At 43.1% G+C, this 16,450-nt stretch overlaps 1 protein-coding gene across 7 annotated transcripts in view; it reads right to left on the minus strand.

Moving 5' to 3' along the window:
* Positions 1-16,450, minus strand: part of TBC1D19 (TBC1 domain family member 19) — a 147,379-nt gene that overhangs the window by 10,969 nt on the left and 119,960 nt on the right. For 5 of the 7 annotated variants that reach the window (XR_008308184.1, XR_008308185.1, XR_008308183.1 and 2 more), the window contains 5 exons: positions 11,624-11,656; positions 7,863-7,972; positions 5,601-5,692; positions 2,345-2,460; positions 591-2,230 (listed from right to left, as the gene is read on the minus strand). Coding sequence is in view for 2 of the 7 variants with exons in the window: in XM_053253922.1 (XP_053109897.1) it covers positions 2,345-2,460; positions 5,601-5,692; positions 7,863-7,972; positions 11,624-11,656 (351 nt within the window). In the remaining 5 variants the exon portion in view is untranslated. The remainder of the gene's footprint in view (positions 1-590; positions 2,231-2,344; positions 2,461-5,600; positions 5,693-7,862; positions 7,973-11,623; positions 11,657-16,450) is intronic. The other 2 variants (XM_053253922.1, XM_053253921.1) reach the window with 1 other exon arrangement.

Genomic DNA, 16,450 nt, shown 5'->3' on the forward strand with positions numbered 1-16,450 from the left:
GGATTCAACAGATCACACACCAGATCCAATATGTTTGAGATCCTTAAGCTAAGTGTGATTTTGTCTGGTTCACCAAACAGAGCCAAGCTTTCTCTCAAGTAGATCACAGAAGGCAGCACCCAAGAGATTCATCCACTCATTTTTCAGTGGGGACTGTTCACATTTGCAGGGCACAGATATGGGTATACACAGATGGGCTCAGGGCCACCCTGATGTTCACACCAGTAATACTGGAATACAGTGTGTGCAGACCCAATCTGAATGATCTTTGTCACTACCCTCATTTTTAGAGGAAATGCTCAGATTAGGCATACGAACACTGGATTCTGGAATATCAGAGAGACTGATGGGCACAATCCCACTCCCTCAGCACAACTTGGAGTCTTGTATGACTCAGTCCCTTCTCTTTTTTGCTCGGGTGCATTTAAGCACTCTTATGTCCCCTGATATAACTGGGAAAGAGTGGCATGTTCTTAACTCTCCCACTAAAATAAATGGGAATGAAAAAGGATTTCACTTGATGGATTGTGCCCTGTCATTGTTTACCAATGAGAGAGTAAATAATTTGTAAATAATATGTGGATATATACCTTTCTTGGCTCAGGACCCGTTTCTTCTTCACTCTTTGAAGAGGCTGCCAGATAACAGTATCTTTGCTAACAGCAACTATTCATTCATTCATTCATTCATTCATTCATTCATTCATTCATTCGATTTCTATACCGCCCGTCCAAAAATGGCTCAGGGTGGTTTATACAGAGAAATAGCAAATAAATAAGATGGATCCCTGTACCCAAAGAGCTCACAATCTAAAAAGAAACATAAGATAGACACCAGTAACAGTAACTGGAGGTACTGTGCTGGGGGTGGATAGGGCCAGTTACTCTCCCCCTGCTAAATAAAGAGAACCACCATGTTTAAAAGTGCCTCTTTGCCAAGTTAGCAGGGGGTGAAATTTTCAACTATGAATTTTCAGCTATGAATATCTAATTATGGAAGCATGGCAAGTAGCTAACAGTTCCTAGCTTTAATCAAATCACTGCATCATCATCATTATTATTATTATTATTATTATTATTATTAATTCAATTTCTATACCGCCCTTCCAAAAATGGCTCAGGGCGGTTTGCAAAGAGAAATAAAACAAATAAGATGGCTCACTGTCCCCAAAGGGCTCACATTCTAAAAAGAAACATAGGACACACACCAGCAACAGTCACTGGGAGTCCTGTGCTGGGGGTGGATAGGGCCAGTTACTCTCCCCCTGCTAAATAAAGAGAATCACCATGGTAAAAGGTGCCTCTTTGTCCAGTTAGCAGGGGTTTATGACAAATCAGCAATGTTATTTTAATTCCAGAAGGCTAGATGTACCACACAGATTGAAACCTCTGCCCCACTGAGCCCAATATTCTGTGTCTGGGGCCAGTTTATTCAGGAGCCTGTGAATCAAACCTACAATCACAATAGCCTCTAAATAGTTGTAGCAGCTACTGGTTCGGACAGTTGCTACAGCCAACAGGGGCTGTACAGCCAACAGGGGCCCTCTTCCAGCTCTCTTAGCAGTCTGCCGCCACGGCCAACACTCATCAACACACCCTTCTCAGCAGTGCCTGTTTTTTTTTTCAGGGAGCAGAGAGGAGGAATGTCACTATGATTTCCTTTTACTTCCTCTCCGCTGTCCAAAGGAGCCAGGTAGTGCCGAGGAGGATGAGGAAGTGAGAAGCAACAGCAATGTGGTGCTGCTGAGTAGGCCGAAATGGGGCTTCCAGGCAGGCTGTAGCCAGTGTCAGAAATTGAATATATTATATATATTCACTATAGCCACCTGGAGGCTTCTTACACCTGGGGACTGGTTCACAGGCTCCTAGGGAATGGCTTGTATTAGATACAAGCCATTCCCACCCTCATGATGTGCAAGGCAATGCCGATGTTTCTGATTGGCCAGCACTGCTTATTGGCCAGCCAACAGTGCTGCACAAACAGTGCAGTTGCACAAACAGCACATCCATGCTTGCACAGTACTTTTATATTGGAAACAACAGAGATTCCGCTGCACAAAGTTCCATGCTGTTTTCACTAGCTATGTAACACCAGGACTGGATTCTGCATGCACAGCATGCTGGCCTATCAGGAATGCCAGCATTGCCTTGCACATCATCTGGTCCAGGAGTAAAAATGAGAGACTTGATCCGTGACCATTCCTTGCCACTTTCTTCCAGTTCCCAGTAGCCTAAGATTTAAAACACTTTGCATTAACGTTTACACCATGAATAGCTGTCTGAGATATTGCATTTTTTAAAGGAAACAAATGTGAGCATTGCCTACAAAATATATTTTTCATTACCAGCAAGGATTTCCAGAGAGTTGTATCCCAGAATTCTGTCCCACAAAAGCAGGAGCTGGTCTGTAGCTAAGTAACCAGAGAATGCGCGTACCATCCATTTAAAAGATATTCGTAAACTAGAAGTGAATGAAAAAGAAACACTATTATATTTCCCTCTAATAAACAATCCATACAGATTTGCCTTTTGAAAAAGAACCCCAATTAAAGGAGTTTTATATGGATTTCTATGCCTTAAATAAAAAATGTACCCTTGCCTAATTTTTAAGTCCTCTGCAGAAAGTAATTATTCCTGTTTCTATATCTGCTATCTGCTTGTTAAACTTGCAGTATTTCATGATTCAAAACAGAAGCAGGAATAAAACGTTTAACATCAATTCTAAATGTAGCCGTACCCCAGTATAAGAGCCCATAAATGTGTCTGTGCACACACATAAGCCTGTGTGTCAACTGAGAAGTAACTCTGAGAAAACCTTAGAGACATCTAAGCTGCACTGGTATTACCACGTCACCTCTGACACTCCTAAACTGCCTACACTTTAAAATTCAATAGACCAATCTAATATTCGGGTCAGAGAGACTCCAATGAAATCACAGGTTTATGATGAGTTCAATGTAGTATACAAATATGCAATAGTATTAAGGATTATTCTTTATAGTGCAATTGTACAGGGATGATGAAGTCTCGGATCTGTAAAAACCATCATCCTCATAGACCCTAAAGTATGTTCTCCTTGGAATCAGATAGGCTTGAGACCGAAATGTTTCGGAGGCCATTATAAAGGCCTCCAAAAGTTTTGGCCCCAGGAGGTGTTTTTTTGGCGTTTTGGCGCCGGTGGGGGTGGTTCTTTAAGGGCAGGGGAGGGTGCACTCACCCCTCCCGTTGCATTTTCCCCACTGGCGCTCTGTTATTTTCAAGCCCCTTGGGGTGGCAGCATTCCTCCCTGCGACTCCGTTGCCCTCATCGGCCGGAAGTAGCGATTGCGCGTGCGCCCATTGTGTGCGTACACACAAAGCAGATGGGCACGTGCGTGCATCCAAGGATCACTACTTCCGGCTCCTTCCGGCCAATGAGGGCAACGGGGTGGCAGGGAGGAACGCTGCTGCCCAGAGGGGCTTGAAAATAATAGAGCACTGGTGGGGGAAATGCGATGGGAGGGGTGAGTGCACCCTCCCGCGCCCTTAAAGAACCACTCCTGCTGGCGCCTTAGCACTTTTGGCTCATCCCTAGAATCAGAATCTCTTGAAAATATGACTGGGGGGAAAATAGTTAATAGTTAATACCTCCTTATCTTAAGTGTTTTAACATAAAGTAAAAATTGTATTGTCAAATGAAAAATTTCCCCACATTGCGGCCACTTAGACTACCAGTACCTTGGACATGCATGGATTCATTCTTCCCCATTTACACAATGCCCTTTTAGTGAAATCCTTAATTTATCATACAAGTGGCCCTCATTATCTGCCGTTTTGACACTCGCGGTTTCGCATATCCACAGTCGGGCAATATAAACCCAACCTCGTTATCTGCGGTACATAGTCATGCTCTTACTGCATGCGCTCATGGGTTGTAAGAGGAGTTTGGAGGAGGACAAAGGAGTGCTTTGGTCTTCATGTTTACAGTTTTTTGTGCCATTTTCTGGAGCCTCTTGCAGCATTGTGCTGCCCTAGTAAGATGCTAATGATCACTTTTATAAATTTAATTTTAATTCTGATGAAATTTTATTTAAATAAAAATAATTTTATTTTTGATAATTACAGTATTGTATTATTTAATTTAAATTGCAATTAAAAATTCAGTTTAAATTAAAAATGGATTTTAATTATCCATTGCTTCTCCTCTCACTCCTTGATTCTCACACACTCCTCTGTGTGTGTTTACTTGAAATGGATGTAATTTCACGCTGCCTCTTTGGCCAACCGACCAACCAATCAGGCCAAAGGGCTGGTATTGCTAAGTGCTGGACTTCAACTGTGGGGTGAGAAAAACTCATGATTACACATTACTAGAGGAACTGGAGGACATTGCTGGAGGAGCTAGAGTGGGAGAGTGGAAGATCTGAGGTGGCCAAGGTAGTTCTGTGCTCCATCCTTATTTCTGCTTTTATTCTGTCTTTTTGGTGATTTTTCAGTCATTTTCCTGGGCTCCAGAACCTAACCCCCCAATTCCCACTAACTTAAGATTTCATTATTCAGTTTCGTTATCTGCAGCTATAGACCACCACAAATAATGAGGGCCACCTTTACACATCCACGTGCACACCAAAGAAGAGGGGATTTGTACACTATAGCAACTGACCCTTTGGTTTTTAGATATTGTTTTGTTTTTAGATAAGCATTTTAGATATTTTTGTACCTGACCTTGCTGGGATCAGGTACGAAAATAATTCTGCTATTTTATGACCCCAAATATGTAGGCTGTTACATCTGACTTCACCATTTAGCTCACTCTGGTCTTTCTGAGAAAAGTCACACTCCCAGGTTTGTGGTGATAGCAGTGGTACTTCTGATGACAGTGTAGTCCACTATGGGTAACCCAACCCTGCCAGCCCCTAAACACCAGTGTGAATTTGAGAAAATAATAAACAAATCACTATACCACCCAAATGTATTGTCAAATGCTTTAGGAAGTGGTGTGGGATGTTTGCTTTTGCAGATAACTACCAGGAGTCCGTCACCTTAAGTGGTGCAGCGGGTAAATGCTTGACTAACAAGCAGAAGGTTGCCAGTTCGAATCCCCACTGGTACTATATCAGGCAGCAGCGATATAGGAAGATGCTGAAAGGCATCATTTCATACTGTGAGGAATGACACAACAGTAAACCCCTCCTGTATTCTACCAAAGAAAACCACAGGGCTCTGTGGGTGCCAGGAGTTGAAATTGACTTGACGAAACACTTTACTTTACTAACCAGGAGTCCACTTTAGTTTTGGGTTTAAGAGGGCTCCAATATCCTTTTCAAAGTGAACAAAAGGGAATTATTTACCTAGTATAAGACATGCCAATTCCCATCAGTTCTGTTGAAAATTTCTCCAGAAGTATTAAGGTTTATGGTATAGGACAGGGATAGGCAACCTTGGCTTGCCAGCTGTTGTTAAATTACAACTCCCATTATTCCCTTTCAAAATGTATTGTAGCTGAGAATAATGGGAATTGTAGTTCAATAATAGCTGGAGAGTCAAGGTTGCCTACTCTGGCATAGGGAATCTATTTTTCTGGTAAGTTTTAAGTCTTACTGCTTGTCACATCAGTACTCACGGTTGTGCCCCAATTTCTCGAAGATGGTAAAATAGCTGCGGTAGATGAGTTTGGAGAAGGGTCTCAAACAGCAAACATAGTGATACAATACCCTTGTTTTAAAAAAGAAAAGAAAAATGCAAACATACTTACACATTTTGAAAGTGCACAGGTTTTAACAATAAAAGGTCAGAAAATATTCAATATAAATAATGTATAAGTTAAAATGCATACACAACAGTTCAAATGCTAGGAAATTATTCAAGAAAAATAGGACATGGTCAAAGCAACACATACTTGAACTCAGTTACTAGACTGTATAATTTAATTGGGCAGCATCTAGACTAGTTAGTCATGACTAAGTCTAAGTCTCCCACTGAAATCAATAGGGCTTTAAAAGGCTACCAAATTTGTTATGCTGACAATAGATATTAAGGATGAAGTTATGTGACTTGAGGCTGAAAAGTGTATTTATATGTTCTTGGATATCATATACAATAACATTTTGTAAATGAATGGCAATATTCAAACACACAGCATTCAGACTTGTTAGTCATGACTAAGAACCACTGAAATCAATTGAACAAGTTAGTAAATCCCATTAATTGCAATGGGACTTAGCTATGACTAACTTAGTCCACATGCTACCCACTGACTTTAAGAGGATTCCTTAAAATTAAGATAATACCAGCTACAGACATTGGATGGATCGGGCAGATTAAAATTCACAAGTCCATTTTCAGGCTCAATTCAAAGTACTCATTCTAACCTTTGAAGCTCTATATGCCCTGGGACCAGAGTACCTTAAGAATTGTTTCCATCCCTATGATTCTGCCTGAGCCCTGAGATCATCTGCAAAGGTTGTTCTTTGTCAGAGGCAACGTGGGTGGGCATAGGGCAGGGCCTTCCCTGTGGCAGCATTAGGACAGAGGCATGCCTGCTCAAAGAAATGTTCTTGTCCCCATCACTGTTCACCTTTCTGCTAGCAGCCGAGCCCTTTATTTGCAGCAGGCTTTTTTGTGGAGAGTTTCCCCCCTAGTTTTTTTTTGTGTCTGCTGCTGCTGCCCTCTGCATGGTTTGCTGTTTTCATAACATTAACATTCAAGTTTTCATAACATTAACATTCAAGTTTTAGCCCATTGCTTTAAAAAAAACAACTACCTTCTCAAGATGGTGAATTCTGTACCCATCCTGTGCTTTTTCTGCACTCCTGTGAATGCACAGCATATTCTCAGCAATCTACAAAGGGCTCTACTAAATCACCATTCTATTATTGATAAGAACACCTACTGTTGTACTCATTTTCATTATTAATTCACCTCTTGTTGCTTTGCCTTCTGCCAGTTTTCCGCCTCCCCACTTTCCTAAATTTACCAATCTGCAGGGATGGGGTGGGAGAGAATTGGAGAAAATGGCAGCTGAGACTTTTCCAGAATTCCCAGCTCTCTGAACTGAAGGCTTCTCAACTCTGGGAATTATATGCTTTTCAGCCAATGAATCAGTAGGATTAAATACAAAACTCAACACTGCACTTCCTAAACACATTAAAACAAACTCTGAGCATGCTCAACCATCTCCATTGTCAAGTAAAAAAACAGCTCAGAACAACTCACAACTTAACTTCAGGAACTATAGTTCCCTCTGGTCAGTGAATCAGCAGATATAAAAATTAATATTTCCCAGAACTTCACTCAGAAACAGACAAAAAGAACGTTCACCTTTATCTCTGATTGCTGACCATCCCAACCCCCTGACACACACACAATTTAGCAAGTTTGCCAAGTCATCATGAGCCAAGGTGAAAGCCAAGGATTGGGCTCCGTTTATTGGCCTGAGCATTTTCAAACTGGGGATTTGTTTCAGAATCCAAACCCATTCTGAAATTCTTCTCTGTCCCTATGTATACACACTTCTGACAAAGTAGGATCTAAATCACAAAATATATGCCACATATGCTCACCTTTAAAGTGCTACATTTACTATTGTTCCGATAAAAGAGAGGGGTTATAGAGTGTTGCATGCAGAACATCCCAGGCCTGAGACTTTGGAAAGCTACCTGTCTGTCTGTGTAGACAGTGCTGAACTCAATGCACACAAATATTTTATCGATACTATCGAACTTTGAAAATGTTTTTCCAAGTGTTCCACAAAGTTAAGGCTTGCTTATACATTGACCTTGAACTTTCAGAATGGGACAAGGTGCAGGCACATTTTCTTCATGTTATTGTATATACTTATTTAGAAACAAAAGATACAGATTTAGTCTGTTCATATTGCACTCACAGAAGGATGAGAAGAGATGGAATGAAGTCTGAAGAAATAACGCATATAGATTTCACGAAATATCTGATACAGCTTAGAAGGTTCATGGTACAGAAAACAAAGTGGAGCAACTGCAATGATAAAAAGCATTTGTTATTTCAGCACTGAAAAATGCTAATATAGTTCAAAGACAAAATGCCTTGTTCATGACAAACTGTTTTGTTAAAAACAAAAAATGTTGCCAATTCTGAAAGAAGCCTAATTCTTTGTGGCAAAGAATAAAGTGCATAGAGTTGATACAGCCAGTACTGTGGAATAATAATTATTTTTCATTATTTTCTCTCTTGAGTCTCTGAATCCTCAAAAATGAGTGACCAGAGGCTCTCTTACCCCCAGACCTTGGGGCCCTGGGCTGTGGCCTCCAAGGTCCAGGGGGGCCTCCTGCTGCCACTCCACACCTGCCACTGCTGACCTGCCACGATGCTCTATTCCAACTGTGCAGGAGTGCCTCACAGTTCTCAGGGGCCGCTGGGCTGGATGGTCAGGCCCAGCGGCCACTACCACCGCCACCACCACAAGGGGAGGCCTGCTCGGCTCACTCCCCCCCCCCCACCTCTGGCATCTAGAATTATTGACAAAATCAGTGGTTCGGTCTTGCAGCAGAGGGAAAAAACTCACAGCCATGGCAGGAGAGCTCGCAGGGACAGGGGAGGGGAGCCTTGCAGTGGGTGCAGTCCAGGCATCAAAATTACCTAGGTGCGCCACTGAGAGTTACAGCAAACTTAGACAGGGATGGCCCTCAATAGAAGTACTACTTAGTTAGTGCCCAAGTTCTTCCCTCTGGGCAATATGTTCCCTAGGAAGAACCATGTCTAAATAAGTAGAAACTGAAGTATGTAGTACACCGCTCTGGGCTCCTTGGACAAAGAGCGGGATATAAATGTAAAAATAATAATAATAATAAAGTTCCAGCCCCAGATTCACCTTAGCAAGTGGGCAGGGCACACTGCTCCCTTGGGGAGACCACTTAAGTTTTCAGTTGCAATTAGGAACTGCTGGAGCATGTATTGTAGACCAGCTCCTCAAAACCCTGTCCTCTTCTTGTCTGGCCTTGGACCTTGTATCCCTTGCTTCAAGTCTGATACCAGGAAGGGAAGGGGGTATGAAGACTGGATGCAGAATCATTGGTTCTCTACTGGGCACCTTAGTGCTCCTTTCTCCAGACCATGTTCCTACATCCACCTGCCCTCCTTGGGAGTTCTCTCTCTGTGGCCTCAACTTGGTCTGTGTCAAAAAGGACATGCATCCTAAATATGAACTAGTTTCTAGGTTTTAAAATCCATGTCAATATTATTTCTGAGTAGTTAGATGCATGCCTCTTTCCATATCGGCTTTGGTCTCAAGTTATACTGTGAAAAAATCTGCCTTCCAAATACACCTCATGGGTGGTTTCCAGAATGCAAGCTCTACAGTTGTTGGGGGTGGTGTAAAATGCTTCTGCTTGGCAGGATTGTATTCAAAATGTAAATAAAGTGTGGAAGTCATTTGCTGCATTGTTCATAGTACAGCTATGACAATTCGTATTGCCACCCATAACAACTTGTTTTCCCAGACAAAGACTGTTCATATCGATTGTAAGATACGCCCTCCGTGCCCTCCTACTGCCCCATTTTGGGCCAATGGGGCTGCAGAAGAGGAAGGGGATAATGACATAATAAGGCTTTTAAAAAAATCTTGGTGGCTTTGCCCAAAGCCACCAGCAGGGGGAGCAGTCTTTTCTAGCTTGCGCAAACTTAACTATTCATTGCCATGGCTGACAATTAGTTTTTAAACTAATTAAAAAACTTACTGGTGGAGGCTGAAAGAGGAAAGGGAGAACAGAAAGAAATATAAAAAGAAATATAAGCAAAATGAGTTTAACATTAACAAAGAAGGGAGTGAAAAACAAATAAAAAGGAAATTGCACTGATGCACTATTGCAGCTTTGCACAAGAGCACCCAGGAATTATTATTTTTTTTTAAAGATGGTTTCAGAAGCTGAGAGGAGATTAAGATACTGAAACATCAAATTGCTGGATGAACCCTCCACATTACATCGCGGAAACAGCAGGATAGACCTCCTAAAATGGCAAAATACAACTAGTTTTTCTGCAATGCACATGCAGTGTTGTAGCACTGAAACGCAAAGATAAAACCCGAAAGAAGGCATAGGATATGTGAACAGCACCTTGCTGTCGGCACAGGCATTGCGGTGTCATAACACAGGTAATACGGAGGCACACTGAGCAGATACATAGTTAAACTGCTGTAGTATGTAATCTGGAAAGCGCCATGGTCATACAAATTGACATGTATGAACCTCTCTGTCCACTAAAAAATGGCTCCCTTAATATGTATATACACACACATATATACACTCCTATGCCATTTTGTTTGGTACAGGAGATAGCTAGTGTGAACAATACTTTAGTCATTTGGCAGCATCTAGAGCAATTAGTCTTGACTAAACTCCATTGAAAGCCATAAGACAAATTAATCATAACTAACTTAAGTGCCATTAAGTCCATAATGAGACTTAATCAAGACTAAATTAAATCAAGACTAAATCAAGACTGGATGCTGCCCATTGTCATCAATAGCAAATGTTTTCTCATTTGGATAACAAACTGACAGCATAAGTGGAGTTTTTAAAAAACTTTTGCAGAAATGTCGATATGCTTAGAAACAATTCTTATCACACCAGTTTTGAAAACAACAGCAGTTTTAAACAGCAGGCTGTTGAATAACAGGCAGACCAGCTACTAGGCTTGGAGCCCATGTCCATGTCCATCCTGTAGAAGAAAGCAAGATGGAAGCCATGTGGAGCTGGCAGAAGAGCAGGGAGCGATTCAGTTAAAGGTCTAGGAGGTGTGGCTGAAGGCACAGGGAGAAGTAACCTCTGTTTCCTTCTGCAGAGGCCACTTTCCCTGCTTGCCTTGAGCACAGGTTGGAAGCGGCTCAAGTCCCTCTCCACAGAGATGTCTCTTTCCCTAATACCACTGATCCAAAATTTTAAATTTAGGATTGCCTATTTGCATATATATATATATACATACAGAGAGAGAGAGAGAGAGAGAGAGAGAGAGCGCTAAACAGGTGGCCCTCATTATTCGCAGGGGTTCCATTCCCACAAATTAGCATCAATATGGAAACTGTGAATAAAGAAACCTTGCCCCTATGCAAATCCAGGGGTTGGGTTCCTTACTGTTAAAAAATGTTTAAAAGGCAGGGAGGAAAAATAGGGGTAGAAAAGCATATTACCTTGTTCTCCAGGAATGTCCTCCAAATCCTCGTATTTATTTATTTTTATTTATTTTTTAAAAAAATTAAACAAAAAAGAGCCACACAAATGCTCTGTGCTTTAAAATGGCAGCCAGAAATGACATCAGTTGTCATTTCCAGCCACTCAGGAACTGCGGTTAGCCTAAAATTGCCTATATTTCATGCCACGGATAAATAACCTGGGTTTCTGACCTATCTGCAGATACATGAAATCATGATCTACAAAACTGTGGATGAGGGTTTCCTGTACTATCCTTTAAAAGGATTTCCGGCAGTCTTTGCCTGAGAAAACTAGTTGAGGCCAAATTCTATTCACACAATAAAAAGAAAGCCAAAAGCTATGTGTGACATTCTAAACACTCTAAATACAGTATGTAGCTGCAATAATATAATCAAAATTCCTTTTTCAATTAATCATATCTAACTTTTAGTTTTGATGCTAGTATTGAAGAGACACTTACCATACATTGAAAAGCCATGGAAAGGGATTACACCTACAGAAGAAAGATGTTCTGTTTTACTAAACCATTTTAAATATACAGTTGTCAGTATTCTTCCTGATTTTGGAACGTTGTACCTTATAGGGGGGGAAACTAGGTCTGGATTATATGTTTAATAGAAATAAATGTTACACCTTCTTCCTATATATAGTAATGTCCTTACAGAAATCTATGGTGCGAACGCACTTGGCATACTGTGTACAGTTCCGGGCACCGCACCTTAGAAAGCATATTATAGAGCTAGAAAAGGTGCAGAAAAGGGCAACCAAAATTATTAGGGGGCTGAAGTGACTCCCATATGAGGAAAGGCTACACCATTTGGGCCTCTTTAGTTTAGAAAGAAGGTAGCTAATCAGGGTGACATGACAGAGTTGGATTAATTGGAGTTTAATCTCTCCATTGATTAAATTGGAGTGGATTAAATTGATAGAGAGGAAACCCCACCCCCCACCCCGATATTAGAGCCAGAGGTAATCCATTGAACTTAAGTGCTGGGAGATTCAGGACAGATAAAAGGAAGTACTTCTTTACTCATTGTGTAGTTAACTATGGAATTTGCTGCCATCGGAAATGTTGATGGCCCCAAATCTAGACCGTTTTTATAAGGGTTTAGACATATTTAGGGGGGATAGGACTCTCCAAGACTACTAGCCTTGATAGCTGGACTGTATATTTCAACCAGGACCAGGGGTAGGGGGCATGCCCCTAAACATGTTCTTAACAACGGCTATTATTCGGAGGGCTATAGGCCACCTCCAGCCTCAAAGGCAGGATGCCTCTGAGTACCAGTTGAAGGGGAGTAACAGCAGGAGAGAGGGCATGCCCTCACCTCCTGCCTGTAGGCTTCCAGTGGCATCTGGTGGACCACTGTGTGAAACAAGATGCTGGACTAAATGGGCCTTGGGCCTGATCCAGCAGGGCTGTTCTTATGTTCTTACCAAAGGGAAGGAGAGGTTGCCCTCTTTTCCCTCCTTGTAGGCCTTTTAGATGCACCTGGTTGGTCACTGCATGAAGCAGGATGCTGGACTAGATGGGCCTTTGGCCTGACCCAACAAGGCTTTTCTGATGCTCCCCTGCACCTATAAGTACATTCTTAACTCTAGGCTCCACTGACAACGGTAGATCAGGCTTTCTTAACTTGTGATCCACGAAGTTGAGTGCAGCCCACCAGTGGCTTGATAAACCTCCTGTAGCATGTAACACTCAGTGAAGAGCCTCATTTTAAAGTATAGCTCAGCCACTGAGCGCAGTTATAAGGATAAGGTTTAATTAGCTCTAGAATTTGTGATGTGTAGCAAAGTTACACTGCTTTTGATCAAGGGCAGAGTACGTTTCCTTCTTTACTTAAGCATAACCAGCTTTCCGCATTCCAGATTTAGGAATCCGAATTCTAAAACTCAAGACCTAAGTATGCAGTTCCCAAGATTGGCTTGATCCCTGAAAAAACTAGCAGGATATTTCTAAATGTTAGAATTCCATACATAAGCAACATAATTACAACAATGTAGTATAGTTGTAACTGGTTGTTTTCAAATTCTACATATCTGCATTGCAATTCAGGAAAATATCAGCTTTTCTTAAATTTCTAGCCCTTGTGGAAATGAAGAAAAGCATGAAATCATGAGCAGTGTCAGAAGGTTAAAAAAAAACAGGCATTATTTGCATACACAACAGATTTTGATCTTCCTATAAAGAAATACTGAGGTTGGGTATGTGTGTCTGTATGTGTGTGTGCACACACACACACAAACACACTGAACCCAGCCCTGTTGGGTTAAAATAACCATTGAAACAACACAACACACAGTGTTCCCTCTAACAGGGAATCCCAGATGTTGAATATAACTCTTATGATTCCCAGCCAAAGTTCATCACAGCTGGGGATGCTGGGAGTTGTAGTCAACAACATCTGGAATTCCATGTTAGAGAGAATGCTGTACCACACAGAGGATGTTCCCATTCCAAACCACCACTAGCAAAATACCTATAGTATTAATTTCCCCAAAATGTTTTATAAGCCCATCAGTCCCTACACAGAAAGAAATGGCACAATAACAAATTCTGTTACTCCTTGAGTGTTGCTTCAGGAGATCACTGCAGAACTTACCTCTTGGTAGCTATACGTGTACTACCAGTGATTAGTGGGGAGCTATAATTAATGTGAGCATGTTAGATAAGACTATACCAGGGATCAGTGATGTAGTTCAGAGGCGTATATAGCGCCTAGGGCAAGCATTGAAATTGCGCCCCCTGTCCAAACATCTGACACCCATCTTTCAGATAACTTTACCATAATATCAGCGGAAAAATACAAGTCTGAAGGTCACATACAAGTCACATATCTGAATATGTGTACAGTGACTTATAATATATATATAACCTGTAGCCACTTTGGGGGGCTTCTAAAGGCGGGGGGGGGGGGGGTCTGCAAAGGTTCCCCCTCCCCCTTGCTGGCCTCTAGGTCCTCTCAGGGACCATTTAAGCATGTGCAGTGGCCATTTTTAAAAAATTTTTTTAAAAAAAAATGGCAGCTGAAAACAAAATGGCCACCACGCATGCTCAAATGGCCTCTGTGAGGCCTGGTATGGCCTAGGGCCTCAAAGAGGCCACTGGAGCATGTGCGGTGTCCATTTTGTTTTCGGCAGCCTTTTTTTAAAAAAATAAATGGCGCCCCCCTTCAAGTGGCGCCCGGGGCACGTGCCCTGCCTGCCCTACTCTAGATATGCCCCTGATGTAGTTGCAAAGTCAGAAGTTCAGGAGCTCTCCATGAAACCCCCATGGCCATGCCCACCCCAACAGCCAGAGAAGCCAAGAAGCACTGGCACTCTGTCCCTGCATGTCCCCCCTCCACTGCACCCCTCCCAGGGATTAACTGTGGTCTTCCTTTAGTGTGCACAGAGAGCTCGAAATGGGTTGAAAATGACTTGACCTTTCATTTGGGCAGCAGGTGGGCTCAGGGAAGGAGCTCTTGCTGCCGCCTCCTCCTCAGTCTCCCCTCACTTCCGTGAATGCCCGCCCCACTGGCCGCCCTCCATCTGTGCTATCATCCCCGCCACACAGTGACAGTTGAAAAATGTTTAAAAATAGATTTAACTTGCCCCAACCAACCCACCTCCCCGCCTGCCCAAGCCCTCAAGCTACAGTGGCAAATCTTTTTTTGCTTACAGGCGGCCAAAAGCGTAATCCAACCCTGATTACAGATAGTGGTGTGCCCGAACCGGTCTGGAGCCATGCAAAAGACCTCCAGACCAGTCCAGAATTCAGCCGTTCCGGCAGTCCGGCGGTGTGGGGGGGAAGTGTCGCTTTAAGGGTAGGGGAGTAGTACTTACTCCTCCCGCCACTCTTCTCCCTCCAGCGCTTGACTTTGAGGAAACGTTTTTGGGGCGGCAAGGTTCCTCCCTGCCGCCCCTGCCCCCATCATTGTCTGCAAAACTCCCGAGCAAGTAGAAGCTGGTGCCACGCATGTGCTCGTTGCGGCGCGTCTGCCTGTTGTCGCCACTGGCGCACGCGCGCTGCAACAGACGCATGCGTGGCACCAGCTTCTACTTGCTCTGGTGTTTGGCAGACAACGATGGGGGCAGGGGTGGCAGGGAGGAACCCTGCCGCCCCAAAAACGCTATCTTAAAGTCGAGCGCCGGAGGGGGAAGAGCGGCGGGAGGGTAAGTACTACCCCCCCGCCCTTAAAGCAACACTCCCCCCAGTGCTGGACCACGCGTCCGTGGTTCCGTGCACATCCCTAATTACAGAGGATTCTGAGGAGTGTTCTAGAACACATATCTAATCCATGTTGGATGCTTGATGGGCCTCACTATCACCCCTTCTGGACAACTGTGAGGGCAGTGGTGCTCTTCCCCCTGGACTTCGGGGCCAAAGTCCAGGGCCTCCAAACCCCCTGGGGGCCCCCACAATCTCTTTAGACTGTCTGGGGTGATGTGGTCACTGCTGGCCACTGTGCTGGGTGGCCGAGTATGGTTATGACCTGGGGCGAGTCCTTTAGAGACGGAGTGGGGAGTGGGGAAAGTAATTTGTGGGATGGGAATATGTTAAGTTGTTTGTTGAAATGTTCCTGCTACTGCATATTTGCATAAATATACCCCACATGTTAAAAATACTGTGTTTGTCACTGTGTGTGTGCGCGTGTGTGTGTGTGTAGGGGGATGATACTTCACTTGCAGCGGGGCGGGGGCTCCAAAGGCCTATAATTCCAGGCTCCCAAATTACCAAAGTGTACCTCTGCCTGTAGTCCTGTCTTCTTGGGACTACAAAAAACAGAGATTTTGTCAAGCATCTGGCAGACTCCAATACATGGTTGGTGGGCTACATTCAGCATGGCAGTTCACAAATTGTTCAGGCTTGCTGTAGACCCACATGTAGCTAAATATAGATGGTTTCAATAGGAAGATCCAACTTCTGCAACATGCATGCATTTTCCTAATGTCCTTAAGGCATTCTGCCTTAAGTTTAAACATGAGACCAGTAAAGAGTTATGTTAAAGGTTACCAAAACCACAGAAGTAGTCTGTAGTTTTTCAGGTTCAGATTTCACTCAGTCCAACGATCCAACTCCTTTCCCACTTGAAGCGTTGTGCACATCAGTCTTCAGTTCCCCACTCCCATCCTGTGTAGATGCTGCATTAATCCCATTGTCATGCAGTAAACTCACAGGTCATGTTAGAGCAGCTTAATGTGCAATGGCTCTTCCTCTTTCTCTTCTATGAACAGGACAATGCTCTGTGCATGCAAGGAGGAAGTTCTGCTAGGGTGTTTCCCTTCATGGAAAGGAACAGAA

This window comes from Hemicordylus capensis, chromosome 5 (genome assembly GCF_027244095.1).
Source record: "Hemicordylus capensis ecotype Gifberg chromosome 5, rHemCap1.1.pri, whole genome shotgun sequence".
NCBI lineage: Eukaryota > Metazoa > Chordata > Lepidosauria > Squamata > Cordylidae > Hemicordylus > Hemicordylus capensis.